This window comes from Myotis yumanensis, unplaced genomic scaffold (genome assembly GCF_028538775.1).
Source record: "Myotis yumanensis isolate MYYU_CA2020_CCGP unplaced genomic scaffold, mMyoYum1.0.hap1 SCAF_19, whole genome shotgun sequence".
Taxonomy (NCBI): Eukaryota; Metazoa; Chordata; class Mammalia; order Chiroptera; family Vespertilionidae; genus Myotis; species Myotis yumanensis.
In genome coordinates this window covers 23023632-23046641 of record NW_027223770.1, presented here as the reverse complement: position 1 = coordinate 23046641, position 23010 = coordinate 23023632, and the positions used below count along the sequence as shown (strand labels likewise).

The window sequence follows — 23010 nt, the reverse complement described above, 5'->3', positions numbered from 1 at the left end:
TTACACCCTGTCTCGTGGAGAGCTTCTCTTTCCAGGTGGTTCCAACCAAAATTCCAGAGCTGACTCTCGTTGGCTTAAATCGGGTCATGTGCCCAGCCCAGGTGACTATTATTGGCCAGACTTGGGTCAGGTCTTTGCCTCCGGAAGGAATCGGGGTCGTCCAACCCCTTTGGATGCATTGATTCTAGGAGAGGGGCGGGGAGATTCTTTAAACTAAAAACTGGGACTCCTCCCAGAAGCTGCTGAAGATCCCCGGAGGCTAAAAGTCTAAAAGCAACAGACTGCCCGCCTGGGAGGAAACCCCCACAACCCCCAGGCCTGCCTCCCTGGTGGATTGCTTCAAGAGCAGATTCAGGAGCACCTGGCAGGGAAGGAAGGAAGGCAGGAAGGAAGGGCCTCCCACCTGGGAGATATTTCCCCTCCATTAATCTTATAATTATGGCAACTGTACACAGAGGCCCCAGGAAGTAGGGATGGGTGGGTGGGGATTCACCACCCACAGCTCTGGCTTGTGCAAGACTCACCCCCTCTCTCCCCGGGGCCAGGTGGGGGCCTCCCTTGCTCATTCCGCTGTTAGGGGGACGCGGGCCTTGCTCCTGGCGGCGAAGGCTCGGGCATAATGGATGTGTGAGCGCCTGGCCCTGGTCCCAGTGCAAAGTAGACACTCAGTGGACGCTGCCTCTTTCTCTTTTCTACAAAGGGCTGTGGCGATGGGCTGTGATTACAGTAATCACCAGTGCTTTGGTCCTTGTGAGTAATAATAGCTGTTCCATTCAGCCACTTCTCGAAGGGGCGCAGGAAGAGCTATTCTCCCTCTCTCTCTCTTTCTCTCTCTCTCCCTCCCTCTCCCTCCCACTCATAAACACACCCAACATGCTGTGAGATCTTTAACTTCTCACCTCCTTTTATTCCACCATGTCCACCACCATCATTGTCACAGCTTCTTCGATTCTGGGGGAGTGACCAGCGAGGCCGTGGGGAGAGGACCATGTGGCCGAGAGAGAGAGAGAGAGAGAGAGAGAGAGAGAGAGCTGGACAGACGGGTGGAGGGGGCTGGAGAGGGAGAGAATGGAGGAGAAGACAGAGAAGCCGCACATGATGTCACCTCTTATTTTTCACAGCACCTTTGTGGTCCTTGACCCTCACAACGGCCCCTCCTTGAAGAAACAAGGAAACTGAGGCCAAGAGGCCCCTGAAGGTCGTCCTATCCAGAAAGTTCATGATGGATCCTGGATTCAGACCCAGGTGAATGTGCGACTCCAAATGGTTGTCGCCGTCCCTGCCACGAGTGAGTGAGTAGCTGGGCAACGAGGCTGGAAGCAGCCGCAGCATGGATCATGTTTGCTGTGTGGCCTTGAGCAAGTGCCTTGCCCCCTCTGGGCCAAGGGGACGCCGGTTCGGGGTTGACAGCCCGGCCCCTGTGATCGGTCCTGTTGGCTGAGGGCAGTGTTCTGGATGATGGGTGTTCCGTGCTTACCACTTACTTCTGGACAAATCCCATCAATAATTCAAGTTCCCTTTCCTTTATAACCCAGGAAAATTGGTCTCCTGGCAAGATATAAAAAATAATTTCACGCTCTCTTTCCTCCCCTCCCGAAATCGCCCCTGACAAATCATCTTCTTATTGCCTGTCACTCCAGCCATCAGCACACATCTGGGGTCCCATTTTTTATGGCTGCCAGCCTCACTCTCGGCTCTCTCTGCAGCTGGCCCTTAATAAGGCCGCCATCCAATTTCAATGAGGCCCCCTCATTCATTCATTCGTTCATTCGTTCATTCATTCATACAGAAAATATTGCCTGCTTTGTTCCCAGGGATCCAAAGCTTTCCTATGATAGGTGAGATGCTCCTCCTTTATTCAGACTAAAGTGTGAGGGGCTACTTTCTTAATTCTTTAAAAGGAGAGCATGAACCCAGCATTTTCCCCATTATCTCTTTAATGCTCTTCCAACACCTTATTCAACCCATAGTGAGAAAAACACCAGGGAGAATCGGCCTCCCTGCCTCTCCCATTCTTTTTATTATTATCATTATTATCATTATTATTATTATTATTATTGATTTCAGAGGGAGGAGGGGAGAGGGAAAGAGAGACAGAAACATCAATGATGAGAGAGACTCATCGATAGGCTGCCTCCTGCACGCCCCGTACTGGGGATCGAGCCTACAACCCGGGCATGTATGTGCCCTGACTGGGAATGGAACTGTGACCTCCTGGTTCGTGGGTCAACGCTCAACCACTGAGCCACGCTGGCCGGGCTCCCAGGCCCATTCTTATCTCTCGCAGCCCTACAGCCCCCACGCTCCCTCCCCCACAGCTCTGTGTTGCCGTCCACCACAGACACATCTGCTTTCCCCATCTGACTGGGTCGGGGAAGGGACTTTATGCTCATCATTTCCCAGGGCTTGGTGCTCGGTGGGTCCCGGGCAGATAGGATCACTTGAATGAATGGGATGATACAATGGGGAGTTAACAATTAAGTGCAAATTGCCAAAACCGGTTTGGCTCAGTGGATAGAGCGTCGGCCTGCGGACTGAAAGGTCCCGGGTTCGATTCCGGTCAAGGGCATGTACGTTGGTTGCGGGCACACCCCCAGTAGGAGATGTGCAGGAGGCAGCTGGTCGATGTTTCTCTCTCATCGATGTTTCTAACCCTCTATCCCTCTCTCTTCCTCTCTGTAAAAAAATCAATAAAATATATTTAAAAAAAAAAACAAAAACAATTAAGTGCAAATGTTCCTAAACACATCCCTGCCTTTTCCTGAGCCAGATAAGGTTATCTTTTCTAGCAGGGGCAGGCTGTTCAGGACCCCACCCTTCCTGTCTCTACGAGACTCGCTGTGGTAGAGGAAGGTAGTGCGGAAAAGGAGCCAGATGGCTTGTGACGTTAGAGGTCATCTATAGCCTGGCGGTGTGGCTCCGTTGGTTGGGCATCAGCCCCTGCCCTGAAAGGTTGCCAACGTTATTCCTGGTATTGTGGCTTGATCCCCAGTAGGGGGCATGCAGGAGGCAGCGGATCAAGATTTCTCTCTCACATCGATGTTTCTCTCTCTCTCTCTCTCTCTCTCTCTCTCTTCCTCTCACTCTAAAAATCAATCAATAATTTTTTTAAAATCTAGTAAAAACAAAGTAAGCCCGGAGTCGATAGAAGGAAAAAAAAATACTAAAGAGCAAAACTCAGTGAACGAAAACACAGACAGATGACAGAGGCAATTAGCAAAGCTAAAAATCGGGGCTTTCAAAGGATTCATAAAATTGAAGAGCACGCGCTAACCCCGGGCCTTTTGGATTACTTTTTTATTTTAGTTTTGCGTGCTGACTATGCGTGCACGGACTGGCTCACATCGGGGCTGGGTTCACTCGGGATCGCAGAGGGTGGGGGCGGAGAAAAGAGCAGGTGACAGCTGCCAGGCTCCTCTGGTCCAGACAAGCGTGGGTCCCCCTGCTCAGCGTGGCGGGGGGGTGGGGTGGGGGGAGTGGGGGCTGCTCACGGCTGGATCCTGCAGACACTCTGCACCTGGGGGGTCTGGGCATATGGGCCCCACCCTCGGAAACGCTTGTAGCCCCTGAGTGGTGGTCGCACTCCAGCACGTACTGAAAACCCCAGTAGCCGGGGAACTGGCAACAGACCCAGCTGAGGAGGGGAAAGGGCAGATTGTTACCCTAGAGAGGTCCGGGGTGGGGACAAAGACCAGAGATCCAGGGTTGTCCCAGGAGGTGTCCCTAACCCTCCCAACACCCTCGCCGTCCCTGCCAGGCAGAGCCTGGGATGCACTGATGCCCCCGCCTGGACTCGGAAGGAGCCCACTTCTTTGCCGTCCCATCCCAGGGCCTGGAGGGAGGGATGGTCATCCCTCAGCTCTCCTTTCCTGCCCAGGAAGTTCTGTTGCTCAAAGATGGTCAGCCTCGAGTCCTGGTGGTTCTGTGGGCACAGGGCACAGGGTCAGACCCTCGGGCGCACAGCTGGGTGCCTCCTCTGCCCACCCCGCCCCCACCCTTGTCTCCAAATCAGTCTCTCTCGCAACTCTTTTGAAAGAGCAACAAGGCAACAGGCTCCAGAAAGCTTACAGGAGGTATTCCATTTGCCCTTTCAGAAATTTGCACAAAAATAATCATGGAATAAATAAGTCTTGGTGATAATAGTAGGAAGGAAGGAAGGAAGGAAGGAAGGAAGGAAGGAAGGAAGGAAGGAAGGAAGGAAGGAGAAAGAAGAAAGAAAAAAAGAGAAGACAACTTGAATACCCAACAATAGGGGTTAGGAGCTAAACTGGTGTGTTGGGCTGTGACTTGCCGAGGTCTGGGTTCGAATCCTGCTCCCCGCTTACCAGCTGACTGAGCTTTGACATGTCACACAGCATTTCTGAGCCCATTTCCAAACCCATAAACGGAAACTAACCACATCTGCTTTTCAGGGTTGTTTCTGGGGCGTAAATGAGAGCCGAAGTTGTACACTGTGTGAAAGCGGGGTTTGCATCTGCCAGAGTCCATCGTGGGTCCCTGTCGTGACACAAGGCCTGGGCCGTTTGAGGAATGAATGGACAAATGATCCTATTTGCAAAATGGGATCCTAGGGCACCATGGGACAGGATGTTATAAATTAGATCGAATCACCTGGGAGGATCCCTGTGCTATATCTGCCCAGTGAGAAAAGCTGGTTTCCCAGCCTTTGGTTTGTTATGACTCAGTTTTTATAACAAAATGCTATGTGTGGGTAGATATATAGATATAGGTAGTGAAGCGCCGAGCACTGTAAACTGTGGGCGTCCACCTCAGAGGTATGAGTATGAGTGGTTTTGATTTTCTTATTCCGCCATCTCAGGGTTTTTCCTGAATTTGAGATGATAAATAGGTGTGGCTTGTGTGATTGTAAATCGATAAAAGTTGCTTTTGAAGAACAAAAAAATTACACCTTTCAGAGCCTCCTTTTTGTTCATCTGGAAAATGGGGGCAATAATGGCCACCTGCACCCATACCCCATAACCAGCAGGAAAAGCAGAAAACCAGGAGGAGGAAACCAGGCCCGTCCTCCCCACCTGGCCCTGCCGCCTCCCCACCCAGCTCGTCCCAGCATCCCTGAGATCTAAAAAGAAGACTCAGGTCACCCCGACCGGTTTGGCTCAGTGGATAGAGCGTCAGCCTGCAGACTGAAGGGTCCCAGGTTCGAATCTGGTCAAGGGCATGTACCTTGGTTGCGGGCACATCCCCAGTAGGGGGTGTGCAGGAGGCAGCTGATCGATGTTTCTAACTCTCTATCCCTCTCCCTTCCTTTCTGTTAAAAAATCAATAAAACATATTTTTTTTAAAAAAAAAAGAAGAAGAAGACGACTCAGGTCATAAACAAAGCGGCCATGGATGGAATGTTTGTGGCGGCTTCTGGCCAGATGCTGAACATTCCTCCTCCCACAACAGAAGTCCTAGGGCCCCGTTGCAAGATGAAAAAAAAAAATGAGACTCAGAGAGGGGAGGCGCTGCCACGTCCCACAGTTTGAAGAAGGGACCTGAGACACTGAACTCTGGGACATCCGGTTCCCAAGGTTCCCAAGCCCCCCCTGGAGGAGCTCAGAGGGGGCCCCCTGGGAGGAGGGGGAGCGGGACGCACAGCACAGGCCACAGGCCGGAAGGAGGTGAGCCTCTCGGCTGGCCGGGTAGGCCGTGTTGCCGCTCCCGGCACCCCAGCAGCCGTACTCGCCCCGCTCCAGCACGTACTGCTGCCCTTGGAAGCCGGGGTGCTCAAAGCCCACCCACCTGCGGACAGACAGAGCACAAGAGCTCAGAGCCCCCTCCCCGGAGTTCTAGACCCAGGGTTGTCCTGCAGGGGGGACGCTGGCCCCGGGGAGGCATTCAGCAAAGTCAGGAGGCATTTTTAGTCGTGATTCCAGGAGGAGGAGTGGAGGGTGTTTGCATAGGACCCGTTGTTTTTGCCGTCGTCCTCTGGGACGAGGGGCCCAGGAGGCTGACACCGAGCTGGCCGCGCCCTGGCTGTGTATGTAAGGGATCCATTGCCGGAGTCCACCCGAGCCTGTTGCCTTCTCGCCGGCCCAATCTGTTGGCCTGCTGGCCATATCCCTGCCCAGGTCACTGCTCCCGTCTGAGCCCCAGGCCCCCACCTGCACGGAGCAGAATGTTCTACTGAAAGTGTTAACCGTGGTGTGAGATGCAAAAATGCCACTCAGCGTGGCCTTCGGTGGCACTCACAGGCACAGCGTGAAATGACTCCTTTCCGTCTACTTCCCAGCCTTCTGGAATCTTCTGCCCAACATGGTAGCCATTAGCCACATGTTGCCAATTAAACATACGTTTAGCCAAATCAAAGCTTCAGGTCTTTGATCCCGGTACCTTCATTCCCAGCCCTCCGCGGCCACATGCGGCCCGTGGTTCCCAGACCGGCTGCAGATGTCCGCTGTTTTGATCACGACAGCACGTCCCACTGGACGGTGCTGGTCTGAACAGGCTCATTGTCGCGGTATCGGGGTGTCCTTAACGCCTTTGTACATCTCGTCAATCTCTCTTTAGAAAAAACAGACACATAGCTCATGCTCCCAGCCGCAGTCAGGCAACAATGTTCCGCTAAAGATTAATAGCATTTTTTTTTTACTATGTTTTTATAGTTACCTTCCATTTGGGGCAAATGATGTTGCTTGTAGATTTATGCCTAAGAGGGGTTTTTCAGTCCCTGCGCCCCATTCTCAAGGTCAGCCCCCGCCGTGTATCTCATGCAGTGGGCAGGATCTATGTGAGTAGCGCCCCCTACGTCTGGGCGCTACTCAATCTACCCCAGCACATCAGCCCCATCGGGAAGTTAGGGCCTGGGGACAGGGCCTGAAACCTCTAAAAGTCCCAGCCCCCCTCGCTCCACACACCTCCCCACCCCCCCACCTCCCTCTCCCTGGCTCAGAGCCTGTCCCCTTCCCAACTCACGCTCCACTCAGCACTTTGAGAGACCGCACGGTCTCAAAGCCCAGCTCCAGCACGCCGGGCCACTGGGCGGCCAACTCCTGCCTCTGGCCCTGGAAGCCCTCCTGGTCCCACACCACTATCTGCGGCAGAGAGAAAAGGTGGAGCCTATGGGGGTGAAGGGGTGAAGGGTTAGGGCCCCCCCCAAGGACTCACCATGGGGCAGGACAGAGAGAGTGGGGATTGCAAACTCAGATGCCTCTCCAGGTGCCAGGCAGGGAAGGCGGGCGAAGGCCCCGTGTAAATGCTTGGCCTCTGCACAGCGCCTCCTATTGTTGCTACCTGGGAATGCAGGCCGACTTTCCCATCTCTGAACAATCACTAAATCGGGACTTCTCCATGGACCCTCCAAAATTTTAAAAGCAGATGACAGATGTAAAGGTTTGTTTGTTTTTTTAAAAAAAAAACACCAAAAACACAGGGAGGTCAAAGAAATAATGCCGAAGACTGTGCAATCACCGGCTCGCCATCTCTGCCGGGGACCAGAAGACCCCAGTTCAGTTCAAGGCCCTGTGTGTGACCTCGAGCAAGTCCCTTCTCCTCTTTGAGCGTCAGTTCCATCCGCTGTGACATGGGCCTTCACAACACCACCACCACCCCCCCCCACGGGGTGAAGTGGGGATTCAATGGAGGTGGGGATGGGGGTTCTCCTGGACCTGTGCCCCCACTTCCCAGACATCCCCGTGCCTCTTCCTACCTTCCAGTGCCCCGCGGGCTTGGTGCATTGCAGGGTCACGTTGCCCTTTTCCTGCCCAAGAGAAGAACATGACAACTCCAGCCCCGACTCTGCTGTCTCCTTGACAACGACGTCGAGATGGAGCCGGATGGGGATCCAGAGGGGTCCAGATGTGCCTGTGCTGGGGGCAAAGGGCAGCTTCGGCCCCGCCCTCTCCTTCCCTTTCCATCTGTGGCCAATCCCTTCTCCTGTGCTTCCTCCCTATCATCATCTCAAAGCCCCCACCCCCCTCTGGGTCCCAGTGCCTCTGAGCCCCATTTGGGAGATTTATGTGGTTCACAAGGGGTGAACCCATCCCCCTGGCAAGTGCCAAGGTGCCCAGCTTACAAGAGCCTCCCCAGGACAGCACTTAGACACACAGGTGACCCGAACGGTGGACATTGAAGCAAGAACTCCAGGAATAATTTTGTTTCCAGTGAGGGGAGCAGGTACTAGGCTTGATGCCTGGGGCCCAGCCAGGGTTAGGAGGAGAAAGACACGCAGGATGGCGCCGTGATGTCTCCAGGATTGGGGGCCTGGGCTCCCCTTCCTCCCAGGATACTCACTCAGAGCTCGAATGCCACTCCTTCTCCGGGCCTGGGACTTACCGAGACGGACCCACAGAACAGGCCTGGGACCAGCCGAGGTCGGGCTCTTATCGTCAGGGAAGGGAGAGGGCCTCCGGGACACGAGGCCCCGACTCAGCAAGGGAGCAGCAAGCACAAAAGGCAGCCCTGGCTGAAGCCCCAGTGGAGAGGCGTCAGCACCACTGGCTGGGAGGGAGAGGGGCAGGTGGCCTCCCTCAGGGATCAGCCACAAAGAAGGCACGCGGAGGAAGGCCAGCCTTCATCGGCGCCATAGGACCCCTGATTGGAGCAGGAGAATGAGCACTGGACAAGAAGTCCAAAAACCTGGTCCTTCCTAGCTGTGTGACCTGTAGCAGGTCATTTCTCCTCCGTTTCTGACTATAAAACAGGGCATGAATAAACTACACCACCGGGGTGTTGTGATGTTATGTCACATGCCTGCCACAGAATACACATTCAATAAATGCCCATACCTTTCTCCCTTCCTCTTGCAGAAGGGGCAATCAGGGCAGGCTTCCTGTTGGAGGCAGCATTGAAACTAGACTCTGTGAGGAGGATGTGTACAAAGTGAGATGGAAGAAAATACTTTTCTAAGCCAGTGTGTGAGAAAGAGCTGGTAGCCTGACTGGGCTGGAGCTCAGGGACCCTGAACGGGAGCAACAGGAGACAGGCAGGAAAGGTGGGCTGGGCCAGGGCCTCCAGGGTCCACAAAGCCCCTGGAGAGAAGTTCAGGTGGCTCTGCGGACAGGATGAAGGAGCTGGTGGGTGCGAACATGCCTTGCAAACCGTAGCGCACCTGCCCGATAGCCAGGGTTTGTAGAATTTGCTTTGTTCACCTTCCTCCCACACTCTGATGTGACCTAAAAGGGCCTGTCACAGTGCTGGGAAGAGCATGGCAGAGACCAGCCCACCCTGGGTGAGTCCAGTCCTGCCTCTGAACAGCTGGGTGACCTGGTGGGTGTCTGACCTCAGCCCCTGGCCTACAAAGTGGCAACGTGTGTGTCCCTGGGAAGGGTCCATTAAAAGCAGCCCCATCAAGTGCGTGACTCGGATGAAGAGTGGCCTTAAAGATAAAAGGCCGAGAACGCAGCCTCCGCAGCCAGGCTGCCCGGCTTCCATCCCCCTCTTGCTGGCTGGGAAACCTTGAGCGTGTTCCTTAATCCCCCTGAGCCTCAGTTTCCTCGTCTGTAAAATGGGTGCAACAAAGTAACTTGGTTTCGCCTAAGACAGTGATTCCCAAAGTGGGCGCTACAGCCCCCTGGTAGGCGCTGCAGCGATGGGGGGGGGGGGGGGGGGGGCGGTGATGGCCACAGGTGCATTTGGGGGCGATGAGTAACTGCTATTAAATTTTTAAAAAAATTAATTTCCAGGGACTGAGTAATATTTTTTCTGGAAAGGGGGCGGTAGGCCAAATAAGTTTGGGAACCACTGGCCTAAGAGAGCGGTATAGTGAGGGGAAATGTGAAATACACATGAGCCGCCATTGGAACCTAAGAAGTGCTCTGCGCCTCCATCATCATTGTCATCATCATCACTGCGAATAGAATAATCGACATGATCGTGATGAAGTCGTTACTCATAGAAAACCGGAAGTGCATGGTTTTCAGAGCTTTGGTCCAGGAGTTAGAGACATGGCTTCCCCATTCCCTTGTACAGACAGCAAAGAGGCTGAGAGAGGGGGAGAACGAGCTGCCTCGGTTTCCCCGTCTGCAAACAGGATCCCAGAGACCCCGGCATCGCAGAGCGGATCCCAGGAGCCCCATCAGGAAAGTGCTCAGGATGGAGCCCCCGGGCATGGGGTGCCAACCCCCCACCTCTGCGCCCACCCTCTGGCAGGCAGCCCCATCGCCACGGGAGACAGGGAACCGTGCCAGACAGCCTGGCCTTGAAGCCCAAAGCTGTGGGTGGCCCCCACCACCCATGTGTCTTGGCCCCGTTCCAGTGGCTGTTCTATCCTGTGGTTCCTGCCTGCCCCCCACCCCTGGGCCTTGGCCCAGGATGAAAGACGGAGGAAGCACCTGGGACAGAGGGGGTGCGGGGGGAGGGGGAAAGCTGAGCGGGCCCAAGGCCACCGTGATCTCAAGGCAGAGCTGGGCTCCAAGGGGAATGTGAGTCCCGGGGCCTCTGCAGGGGGGGCAAGACCCCGGGAAAGCCCCTCTCCCCCAGGCCCACATGGGGCTGGGGGCGAGACGGCAGGCTGGCCTGGCTCAGCAGTTCCTCTGTGAGTCACACCAGGCGGCCTTGTTGAAGTCACTTGTTCTCCATGGGTTTGGTTTCTCCATCTGTGAAATGAGGGAAGCCTATAGGCAGATCAGGAAAAAGTGAGGGGAGGAACCTGGGGTCTGTGTGAGCTGAGGAACAGGACCCGGGCTTTAAGTATTCATCCCACTGTCCGGCTGGTGTGGCTCAGTGGGTTGAGCATCGACCCATGAACCAAGAGGTCGCTGGTTCAATTCCTGGTCAGGGCACATGCCTGGGTTTCAGACTCGATCCCCAGCAGAGGGTATGTAAGAGGCAGCTGATTGATGTCTCTCTCTCTCATCGATGTTTCCATCTTTCTATCCCTCTCCCTTCCCCTCTCTCTAAAATCAATAAAAACATATTTTTTAAAAATAAATAAATATTCAACCCACTCAGCACAGGGACCACTCTTCCTCCTCCACCCCCAATCGCCCTCTGTCTAGAAGCAGGAAATCAAGCCAGGGCCCAGGTCAGACATCATGAGAATGAAGCCTGCAGGCCCCCCTGCCTGGGCTGCTTCCTGGCTCTGCCCTCTCTGTGCCCTCGCCTTGCTCATCTGTGAAATGGGTATAATGAAAGTACCAAGTAAGGTGCGCTGTCCTGAGCATTGACCAAGATGGCGCGGGCAAAGGCGTTTGGGGCTGCGTTTAGCACCCAGCAAGCACTCGGTGAGGGGGCTGTGGCTCTGGTACCATTATCTGCCTTACAAGGCATCTCCCATCGCCTGCATCATCATCACCTTCCTTCCTGTTCAGCATCCAGCAGGGACACTGTGCCTGCCTGTCACTGTGGTCACAGAGGTTCCAGAGACCAGAGACCCGCTGAAAGCCATAGGGCACCCTGTGGCTGAGCCAGGATTCGGGTCCTGGTCTCCCACCTTCCAGGGGCTCCCCTTTTTCCCTGCCTGAGGATTGGCAGCCAGCGGGGGACCCACCGGGTGGGGGCTTTAGCGCGTGGCATCAGTGTAGGACCAGCTGACACCCCTGCTGATCAGGGTTCTGCCCACCTGCTGGGCTCACAATGGAAAGTGCTTCTCTCCGCAGTCACCCAGGTGAGGTTGCAGCCTCGGGCCCTAGCTCAGTGCCCGAGGCCTGCTGAGCCAGCTCCCTCTTTGTGCCCCAGACCATAGGCCTGCTGTCTGCCAGACTATAAAATGGGGGGTCGGCCCCGAGGGGCCCGCAGCACCCACCGCCCAGCTGCCTGTCCCACAGCAGGAGGTAGCAGGTCCCCAGGTACAGGGAACCCACCACCCTGCTGAGAGCTGAAGGGGAGGGGAGAAGAGAGAGGAGGCCGAGAGGGAAGGAGGCAGAGAGAGCAGTCCTAGAAGAGAGAGAGAGAAAGAGAGAGGGAGGGAGAGAGAGCAATTAAGGGAAGGGGAGAGCGGGAGGGAGGAGGAGAGAGAGAAGAAAATGCAGTAATAGAGAACAGAGGGCTAGGCACAGATACAAAGAAAGCAAGAACCCAGAGGGGAGGGACCCGGGGACAGTGAGGTAGGAAATGGACAGGAATGTATCTCCAGGGAGGAATGAGTCCAACTCCCAGCCCAGGGACTGTTGATTCACAGATGACACAGGGGAGTAGGCCGGAGCCTGGAAGCCACAGATGTGGCCCAGATGTCTGGCCTGCCCACGGTGGGCAGCGTACCCCAGAGAGGCGTGGGGTGGGGTACGGGACGGTCTGCAACCCACTGGACCCCAGGGTCTCAATCTACGTTGTCAGGCTGTCCTCAAATCCCTGGACATTATCTCTAAAATTAAAGGTGGGCGCTCCCCCCCGGGGACAAGGACAAGACATTTGTCAAAACTCATGACCCCAAAACAGCAAGGAACCACTGCAATTGACCAGAGCGCTCTCCACCCACCGCCTCCACACCACAAGCCTCCTTTTAGAACCCCGCAGGCACTAAAGACACCCTCCAGGGGCCTCCCTCTTCCCCAGCCCCAGGCCCCAGCCTGCACCCACACACTCATTCCCAGAGAATGCCTGAGGCCGCAGTTTGCCTGGGAAGGGAGGCAGGAGTGCCGTCATTCATTCTCTGAACAGATGTGCGAAGAGAACCTTGCGCCGGCCAGGGGCTAAGCCCCGTGCTGGGGACGGAGGGGAGAATAAGTCAGATTAAGAAAACGGCCGAGCATTTCGTAACCCTGTTGCTGGATCCATGTGCTTGAGCTCAAACGGGAGGCCCACCATGTCGTGGCTGTGTGGGCTTGGGCCGGTCCCCTTCCCTCTCTGGGCCGCAGAGTGCTCAGAGGGGGAAAGATAGCACCTGCTGGGGGGGAGGGGGACAGGGAGGGAGGGGGAAGGACAGATGAGCTCATTACCACATACAGCAGAGCTGCTGGCAGAGCTGCAGGCCTCCCCAGTGTGGCTTCCTGTTATTCACCTGGTGCGGCAGCTTGAAGCTGCACACGCCAAGAAGTGTGATAAGTGCGAAAACCCACAGGTGTCGAGGAGATCGGGGTAGAAGGAAGGGCACGGCTGGTGGAGGGACAGGCCCCATTCGCAGCCTGGAGGAGGCATATCAGGGGTGCGAGGTGCCCAGGCAGGACAGCCTTGCCTGGGGCTGGAGGTCAGGGCAGAACCCGTCCAGGCTCACGTCTTAGAAAGAGAAAAGGCAGAAATGACTTGAAAGCAGCCTGAAAACACAGGGTCGAGAGGGGGGGTAGGAGAGTGGGGAGGCGGCTTGGGGGTGCCCACCCGGCGTTCACCAAGGCCAGAGGTTTCTTTACAGGTGTTGGCAGGTGGGAGCCATGTCTCAGCTGCCGAGGCCTCCATAGCACCCGAGAGCAAGGGGAAGGGGACCCAGCCCCGCCCTGGCCCAGCATCCGTGCCCATGCCCACCGCCAAAGTGGGGCACCTGGCCCCTGGGAGCTACCGGGTAAGGACCTGGAGCTGGGGCGTCTGGGGTTTCTGGTCTCCACCCCGTGCTTCCACCCCCCACACCCCCTCCACACCCCTCCCCTCCTCCTGCCAGTCTCTGACCTACACAAGCACGTGTCTAGCGTTTGTGAAAGCAAGAAACGAAACAAGGGGACACGTGGGCTGGCTCGGCAGCGGGAACCCCTGTCCCCGGAGGTTCTCTAGGAACCCGGGACGGCCTTAGACCCTCCTGAGAAGGGTCCCAGGCAGCCGGGCTGGCACTGGTCCCCTGGGGTTGGTTGGGTTTGGTTTCGATGTCAGGTGCACAGAACGGGTTCAACACCTTGGTGCATGGTCCATGTCACCCTCTCATGTGGTCTGCGCATGGCCGGCTTTTACCGCAGTGACTTACCAAGCCGTACATTTTTATTTCATTTTTAAACACACACACCGACACACCCACCACCCGTCTTGAAAGCTGGGACTTGGTAAACATCCGCTAACTCTGCCATGTCCCCCGGGAGCCAGCCCACTGCCCTCCTCCCCTCCTCGGGTCCCTGTCCATCCTGTGCTTGCTCGCTTCTTGGTGTATTTTGAGGCATTATTCTTTTAAAACATTTGTGGATGGTTATGTGTTGGTCACGTACAGAAATAGGCCGTATGTGTTCATTCGGGGGTTTTCTCTCTGCTCTGCGCTCACTCTGAGGTTCCTGTACAGCCGTCCGTATGGCTGTGCGTTGCTGCGGCCGTTGGTTTGGCCGCCGGGTGTAATTCAGTGTGGCTGCCACTCCCAGGAACCATCCGGTGGCTGCTAGCTCTCCTCTGGGAAGCGGCATGGACAGGATGTTCTTATCTGGGTATCCTGCCGCGGGAGTTTCTCTCGGGTGGACAAGTGCTAAGTCAAGGGTATGAGAGGCTCCTCCCTTTACAACTGGGGAAACTGAGGCTCCGAGAAAAAAGACACTTGTCTTCGTTCAAGGGAATGGCCCACTTGGGGCAACAAGTGGATAATAAACAAAACTGGGGGCTGGGTGAGGGGAGTCGCCGATGTTCACATGGTCGGGGTCCTGCTTCCGGGCCCCCCTACGTTGTGCCAGGGAGACGGGCCTGTGTCTCCTGGGCATCAGCTCTGTGGCAGGTGCCGGCTGGAGCTGGAGATACAGAAATGGACCAACCACATCTTGCCCTGGAGATACCCTTGGACTTTGCGGGGGGGGCGGGGGTGGGGTTTGAGGAAAGAGGGAGACAGTGCATAGAGAGAGACACAGGAAGCAGTGTCATTGTATTGTGTGTTCCTGGTACCGCTGATGGAGGGAGCACAGTGAGGGGGCACCTAGCCAAGCCCACCTAAGGGGAGGGCATCAGGGAAGGCTCCCTGGAGGAGGTGACATCTGAGCCTGGAACAGGACAGGGAACGTGAGCTCCAGGATGGGGGTGTGTGGCGGAGAGGGCGTTCCAGGCGGAAGGGACAGCACAGATAAAGGCCTTGAAGGAGGACCCTCAGCTGCTTACGGTGGTGGGAGGAGGGACGGCTGAGTCGTTTCACAGACCTGGGCTCCGGCCACACTCTCATGAGACCTGCTCGGGGCCTGCCTCCACGTCTATGGGGACTTCATGACTCTCCTCCCCACTCACTCGGCCCCACACCACCCCCGCCCCGGGCTGGGGGCTTCTCTCCTCCAGCTGGTGGCCTTTGAGAACTTCCAGGGCCCCCCGGGTGGAATTCTCCGGGGAGTGCTTGAACCTGGGAGACCGCGGCTTCGACTGAGTGCGCAGCCTCATCGTCACCTCTGGACCGTGAGTGGCAGGCAGGGGAGGGACACTCTTGTAGCTGCCATGTCTTGAGCACCTGCTCTGCGCCTGCCAGCAGGCTAAGAAGGCACATCCAGTATTCCTAGTCCTCATTGCCAACCCATTTCACAGATGAGGAACCGGAGGCTCAGAGAGGTGATAGGATTATCATGACGTCACACCAACAGCCAGTCATGATTCTGGGCTCCAGAGAAAGGCTGCTTCTGCTAGAGAGGGAGCCTGCCCGCCGCTGAGGGCAGGAGACCCAAGAGCCAGTGTCTACCAGCTGTCTCCCCTCCTGGCATTAAGCAGCTATAGAATAATTGTACCTGCTGGGCACCCACTGGGTGCCAGGCACAGGCTGAGGGCTTCACCTAGGTGATCCTACAATGCTACATGAGGGAGAGACTATTCTTGTGCCCGTTTGACAGATGGGCAAACTGAGGCTCAGAAGGATTAAGTCGCTCGGCCAAAGTTACCTACTGGCAAGTGGCAGAGCTTGGGGTCGACTTCAGTTGATCAATTTCATCCACGTGCTTTGTATCCCCTGCTCCATGGCCTGCCCTGACTCTCTGGGCTTCTCTGGGCCTTAATGACCCCCCATATGAAGCAGGAAGAATTGTCCCTCAGACATAGTGGCTGCACCAGCGCCAACCCATGTGGACTGGTGTCAGGGCACACGACCTTCGCTCGCTGCTTGTCTTCCCAGCCCGAAAGCCAGCCCCCAGGGGGTAGGGTCAGCCTGTATGCCTAGCATCCTGGGGCTCTTGGCAGTACAAAGAGCAGAGATGGGCTTTGAGCTCAGACAGGCCTGGGTTCGAGTCCCAGCTCCCCCAGACCTTGTTCAAGCTCCAAGCCTCAGTGTTCTCATCTCTGAAATGGGGAGATTAAAAGTCCCCACTACTCTCCACTGCGCTATTCTGAGCCCTGAAGGAGATGATGCGGCTTGGGTCTGGCACCTGGTGGGCACCCAAACACAGCGGGGGACAGTGGTGATTATTAATTAGCCTTCCTCATCGTCCTGCGAGTTTAGCCGAGTCACCCCGGTGGACGGTAGGGGCTTTCTATGCCCTGCAACCACCCCCACCAGCAGTGTGGTCAACACAGCCTCAGCCCCACCCCCATCCCAAAGCCCAAAGCTCGGAGCAGAAGCTGCCGGATGTGGCCAGCTGGGGGTTTTAGGCTTTTTTCAGTGCCAGTGACTCAAACCCAAAGTATTTCTCCTCAAACAAAGATGCAGCGGGAATTCCGGTCTGGTCTTTGGTGTGTGTCCTGGGGCTGTGCCTGGTGGGGAGGGATAAGAACCTGTGGCCCAGGGCCCTTGGTCTGCATCAGGACCAGCAGGATGTGGGGAAATGATGGTGGGAAAAGGATGGAGAAGACGAGGTTGGCAGGGGAAGGGGAGGGGAGGTGTGGCCCAACACAGGGACAGGCCTGCCTGAAGCCCAGGTGACTTCAACCTGCCACCTAACACCATCGCGTGACCTTAAACAGGGGACCTGACCCCTCTGAGCCTCAGTTTCCACATCTGTAGATGAGAGATTCCTGCCCTACCTCTCTCCTTGCCCCAAAGGCTCCAATGAGCCACGGGAGATGAGACAAGCACTGAGATACACATTTAAAACGCCTCACTCCTGTAACAGGTCCCCCCTGGGCCTTCGGAAGACGGGAGGGGGTTTGGAGGGGGAGGGGCAGCGTGGCCAGGCCACATCAGTGTCTGTCTTTCCTCAGCTCGGACCCCCAGCAGCCCCCCCTTCAATGATAACATCTATTATTCACTGTGCCTCCTCTGTGTCCTGGGCGTTCCTTTTTTAGACCCTCATAACATCCTGACGAGGCAGATGCAGTCATTTCCTCTCTTACTGAGGCTTCACGAGCAGAAAAGAAAGGAGGAGCTGGGATTAGAGCTCAGGCCTCTGTTTCCAGAGTTTATACTCTTAATTCCTACATGGCCCCACCTTCCAAGGACCCCTTTTCCACCCACCCATCCGTCCATCTATCTCCATCCATTTGTCCTCCATCTATTTATTCATCATCTGCTTACCCCTCCTTCCATCCATCCATTCTCCACCATTCAGCCATTCAGCCATCCATCAATACCCTCATCCATAGATCCAGCCATCTACCCATCTATTCATCCACCACCTACCCACTTATCCATCCATTCATTTACCATCAATTTCAACCATCAATTCATCCATCCATTTATCCAACCATCCATCCATCCATCCATCAATTCATCCACCCATCCATCTATCCATCCATCCATCCATCCATCCATCCATCCATCCATCAATTCATCCATCCATCCATCCATCCATCCATCCACCAATCCATCCATCCATCCATCCACCCATCCATCCATCCATCCATCCATCCATCCATCCATCCATCCATCCTTATCTACTCCAGACCAGGCAGGACTGAGGCAGACTCACCTCTATTCTGTCTGCACCTTCAATTCTGTCACTCCCTTATAGCTTGGCTCATCCCTCAGACAAGCCCTGAGGCTCCTGGGACTCGTTCTGATCCAGTCCATGGTGGTGGCCCAGCTCCACCCCATCTCCCCATCTCCTTCTGGGTAGAGGAAGGTCCCAGCAGCCCCCAGGGAGATGCCATGAATGCCAGTGTCCCCTTTTGTTCCTGATAACACTCATCTAGAGCAAAGGTCGAGGGGCCCCTTAGCCTCAGTCTTCTCACCAACAAAAGGGGGATCATCCCATCCCCCCCAGAAACCCTAGTCCTTCTAACACAACCTCACTTCCCATCCTTCGTCAGGCTGCAGGGGGCAGGCAGCAAAGCCCCCATTTGACTTCAAGCTTGTAGTTTGTTAGTCCTTGTTGAGGACTGAACGCCTTCATACGCACGATCACATTTAATTCTCACAGGTCCCCGAGAGGTGGGTAATATTATCATTTCCCTCCTCCTGCCCACATTCCCATCACAGAGCATCTTCTGTAGGCCAGGCCAGTCTTTACCAAACGTACGATCAGTCCCCTGGATCCATGTTCCCCTTGCCTGGAGGACGACTTTTATTTCATTGTAAATGACCCTTTCAGCTGAAATAAATATATTTTCAAAGAACCTTCACCTCACTTTGGCAGATGGGAAGCTGGTATCACTTGCTGAAAGTCAATGTATCTATCCATAAAAAATTGCCGAAACCGGTTTGGCTCAGTGGATAGAGCGTCAGCCTGCGGACTGAAGGGTCCCAGGTTCGATTCCGGTCAAGGGCATGTACCTGGGTTGCGGGCACCTCCCCGGTGGGAGATGTGCAGGAGGCAGCTGATCGATGTTTCTAACTCTCTATCTCTCTCCCTTCCTCTCTGTAAAAAAATCAATAAAATATATTAAAAAAAAAAAATTAACCCAGCGAGCACAGAGCAGAGCATTGTACTGTCGCCTGCTCAAGGCTCCACGCCGGTGGCCTGTTCTTCCTTTGTTATAAGAAGAGATTCTGTTAAAGGCACAGGGACACCCAACAGAGACTTCCTCCGAGCTATTATCAGGTTTCAAAGAACATGCCTTGTTCTGTGTTGTTCTATGCCTAGCCCTTAAATCAGATGTGAATCCTACATCTGGAGGAATTTTTGCTCACTTCATCACACACATTGTCCCATTTAACCCCTCGCCAGCTCCAGGAAAACAGGTGTATTCGATGAGAAAACGAAGGCTCCGAGAGGCGGAGCCCCTTACCTGTGGTCACAGCCAGTAAGTGGCAGAGACCAGAATGAAACCACTGGCCTTGGGGCTGCCTTGCAAGGTGGGGAGGGCTCTGCTAACAATGCCTCTCCTTGCTGCCTCCCTGTCTCCCTCCCATCCAGCTGGGTCGCCTTTGAGCATCCGACTTCCAAGGGGAGATGGTTGTCCTGGAGAAGGGCCAGTACCCGCCCTGGGACACCCGGTCCAGCAGCTACCGCAGCAACTGGTCAGGATGGTGAGTGGCTCCTGGGTGGGGCTGGGGGGATCCGTGAGAAGGGCCGGGGCGAGTTCGAGACCTGAGAGCGTGCAAGGAAATGGGGGTGAGCAAGGAAAACACGGAGGGAATGGCGGGCAGGGAAGCGTGGCGACCTTGGAGTCGTCCAAGCACAGTAGCTCTTGTTCTCACCGATTCATAAGGTGTCTCTGATGTGTCCAGCTCCCGGTGGGAGCCCTGGGCACATGCGAAACATCAAACCCACCTATTTCCTTCCCTGCTGCTATCAAGCATGGACTCCAGCCCTAGCTGGTGTGGCTCAGTGGATAGAGCGTCAGCCTGTGGACTGACGGGTCCCAGGTTCGATTGTGGTCAAGGGCACATGCCCGGGTTGCGGGCTCGATCACCAGTAGGGGGCATGCAGGAGGCAGCTGATCAATGATTCCCTCTCATCACTGATGTTTCTATTTCGCTCCCTCTCCCTTCCTCTCTGAAATCAATACAAATATGTTAAAAAAAAAAAAAAAAAAAAAAAAGAATGGACTCCACATCCCAGTGGTTGGAGCTAGAAACCTCAGCGCCTTCCCGGATTCTATCTGCAGAATGTTTCTAATTCCTGGCTGCACAGCAGACCCTCCCGGGGAGCTTTGAAAATCCCAGCGTGGTGCTCGCTTTGGCAGCACATATACTAAAACTGGAACAACACAGAGACGATTAGCATGGCCCATTCGAAGGGAAAGACAGAAAAGACAATCCCAGTGTCCATTCAAAGCATCTAACATTCAGGTTGGAACCTGTGCATGTCTGAGAAGAGGGGTGATGTGGAAAGACCCCCGGAGCTTCCCAATGATAAGACAACCTGCCGAGTCAGCCCCTTTGTACAATAGACCAAGGAGTATGCCTTCCAGAAGACTCAAAGCCAAGACAGGTGGAGTTATCCCTCAGCAATTCCGTTTCCCCAAAGTGTGTTCACTAGGACTCATGAACCAACCCCATCTTCACTCGCCAGGGTCAGATTCCCATGGTAACCAACCTTGGCCTTCCTGGATGGCAATTTTCCGGAAGAATTTTCGTGCATGTCCACTTGAGGCTAGCAGGTATCAACAGTCGGCGGTTTGGGCACCACCAGATGTATCTTCATAGGATGATCCAACCAGGCCATTCCCAATGTTTTTCTCAGAATTTGAAGCCGAGCGATCAGCCTTTATAATGGGCCCTTCGAAAGAATTCATAGATTTATCTTTCTATCATTGCAGGGTCTTTGAATGGTAACCCATGTCCATGGAGCTTGTTGGAAGAGCCATCAGCCTGGGCATTTCCGGTAGCTTCTCCAGCTTTGCTATTCAATGCAGTAGCCACATGTGGCTGTGGAACTTGAATTTGGGCTAGTCCGTTTGGACATGTGCTGTGAGTGTAGCAACATACACAGCGGATTTTGAATACATCGTAAAAAAAGCGCAAAATAAGAATGTAAACTATCTCACTCACATCGTTATCTTGGTTACAAATTGAGATGATAATCTTGCAGGTGTATTTCCTTAAATCAAATATATTATTGGAAAAAAATCCCAATACCTGGACCCCTCCCCAGAGCAATGATATATGAGCCTCTGGAGCTGGGCGCAGACTGTGTGATTCACGCCCCCAGGTAGATTGTGCAGCCAGGGCTCAGAGCCTCCAGTCTAGTTTCATCTGTCCCTTATCTCTGCCTCCATCTCGCTGTGGGTCACCTTTATTTCACCCCTGGACAGCTCCAGCTCCCTCCCCGCTGGCTTCCCCGACTCCTCTTCAGCCTCCTCCCCTGGGCAGTTAGAAGGGTTTCTAACCCAACCATCTTCCAATTAAGACTCATGCTTTGAACACTATCGGTTGATCTGTTTCTGCTAGGCTCTGTGGTAAGCTCTGGGTGCAGCTCTGCACGGGACAGGCCCCTGACCTTGTAGGAGGCAGTTATTGAAACCTAATCATGGAAATCAATCTGTTCTGGCAAACCACTGTGCTCCATGCTGCACAGGGAGCGTGCAGTGCGCTAGGAGAGCGGAAGACAGGAACTGGGGCTCTGATGTTGGGGGGAAGGAGTGGTCGGGGTGATCAGGAAAGACAGTTCCCGGAGGATGGGAACTGAGGCAGCCATGTGAAGGGTGGTGGAGCAGCCTTCCGGGGTACAGTGAGTGCAAAGACCCTGAGCGAGGAAGACGAGGTGTCGACAAGGAACCAAAAATTGGCCAGCCCTAGCTGGTTTGGCTCAGTGGATAGAGCATCAGCCTGCGGACTGAAGGGTCCCGGGTTCGATTCCGGTCAAGGGCACATGCCTAGGTTGCGGACTCAATCCCCAGTAGGGGGCGTGCAGAGGCAGCCGATCCATGATTCTCTCTCATCATTGATGTTTTTCTCTCCCTCTCCCTTCCTCTCTGAAATCAACAATATTAACTCAGAGGTGGTCCAGACGGGAGGTCAGAGGAGGAAGGACGGCTTCTGGGGGCGTGTGCTGGAGGGGAGGAGAGGTCAGAGGCTTATCTGAGGAGGCTAGAACTTAAACCAGACTTTGCAAGGTGACCCTCCCCCCTCTCTAGAGTGCAAGGACACTAGAGGAGACTGCAAGGACACATGGAGACCTGGCTGGTCCAGGTAGGGGGCTGGGTGCTGGCAGTGAGGCTGCCATCTCTACACTGTCCTTCTTGCTTCCCTCCCAGCTGGGTAGGGTATCAGTATCCTGACTACCGTGGGGACCAGTACCTGCTGGAGCCTGGTGACTTCCGGCACTGGAATGAATGGGAGCCCTCCAGCCTCAGATGCAGGCCGTGGGCCTCCTTCGGGACAGGCAGTGGCATCGCGAGGGCTGCTTCCCTGTCCTGGCGGCAGAGCCCCCCAAGTGAGTCCACACTCCATTTTTTCTTCCTCCTCTCACCCGTTCCTCAGGCTCCGGCTCCCCATCTTTCTCATGCAAATTAAAGTTCCTAAAGCCAAAATGTCTGCTGGGTCTGGGAACAGGTGTGTGTCTCGAGGTCCCCCATCACTGCTGGCTTGTGACTTTCTTGGTCTTCATCATAGAAACAGCAAGCACTGCAAATTGCAAAGCTCTCCACTCACGTTCTCTTGGCATAACTTTTGAACTACTCTAGGAGGCCAGTATTATAGTTACTCCCGTTTAACAAGTCAGGAAATGGAGGCTCAGAGAGGGAAAGCGACCTGCCCCAGGCCACACAGCTAGCGAGTGGAGAACTGAACCCAGTCTGGCTCCAGAGCTAGGCTCCCAAACAAATCTGTGTTTGCAAACTCTATTCCTTCACACACCAGCCTCATGATTTTTTTTTTTTTTTTTTGCACTCTATACGTACCACCTGCTTTGTTATTTACTTACTATTTTTGTTTAAATAGACTTACTATTTTGCGCTTAAATGCATTGATTTGTAAATAAGACTTTGCAACGCCACGGGAAGTGGAAAATCAGCATCATATGCCATAGATAGAAAGCAATTTCATAAATAAAGACAGCTGAAGGGAGGCCAGGTAGAGAATTCTCAGCAGACACCACGGCCTGCGGGAGGCTGGGAACCTGCCATCTGCTCTTGGACAGGGTGAGTGACAAGTGTCAGAGGTATGAAAGACACGCTGGCACCAAACTGATGTTTTTTTCTCCCTGGTTTTATCGAAGAAGACCGAAAAGAGCATTATTTTCTTGTATCTGCTTCAGTGTTCTTTAATCCTGGGGTCCAAATTCCACCTACTGCAAATGCTCTAGGCCTCGCTTTTTTGGAAATGGGCACCAGGCAATATTGACTCCTGTATCGTCAGTTATCGTTGATTGATCGCATTAACCTTTAATCCCTGCAGGAAGCCTGGGGAGGTGTTGCCATGGTTATCTTGCTGGTGGAGGGGATGTGTGAAGGAGGCCTTGAAGGATGGAGCAGGAGCTTGCTTAATGGAGAAGGGGGAAGGGGAGGGGA

The 23010-nt window shown here is 54.6% G+C and overlaps 2 protein-coding genes and 1 non-coding gene across 3 annotated transcripts; 2 read left to right on the top strand and 1 right to left on the bottom strand.

Annotated features, from left to right (window-relative positions):
* Positions 1-3487: 3487 nt before the first annotated feature.
* On the bottom strand, positions 3488-10102 carry CRYBA4 (crystallin beta A4). Its single transcript, XM_070400165.1, is given in 8 exon segments — positions 3488-3564; positions 3567-3634; positions 3774-3922; positions 5600-5644; positions 5646-5745; positions 6919-7037; positions 7652-7811; positions 10083-10102. Coding segments are annotated over 8 exon segments (738 nt in total).
* A 1011-nt stretch (positions 10103-11113) lies between these two features.
* CRYBB1 (crystallin beta B1) lies at positions 11114-21939 on the top strand. The gene is given in 8 exon segments (XM_070400164.1): positions 11114-11185; positions 13229-13375; positions 15040-15066; positions 15068-15153; positions 18972-18985; positions 18988-19084; positions 21757-21836; positions 21839-21939. Coding segments are annotated over 8 exon segments (624 nt in total).
* LOC138998225 (U6 spliceosomal RNA) lies at positions 19728-19829 on the top strand. Its single transcript, XR_011469094.1, has one exon. It is a non-coding gene; the product is annotated as a U6 spliceosomal RNA (small nuclear RNA).
* Positions 21940-23010: the final 1071 nt, after the last annotated feature.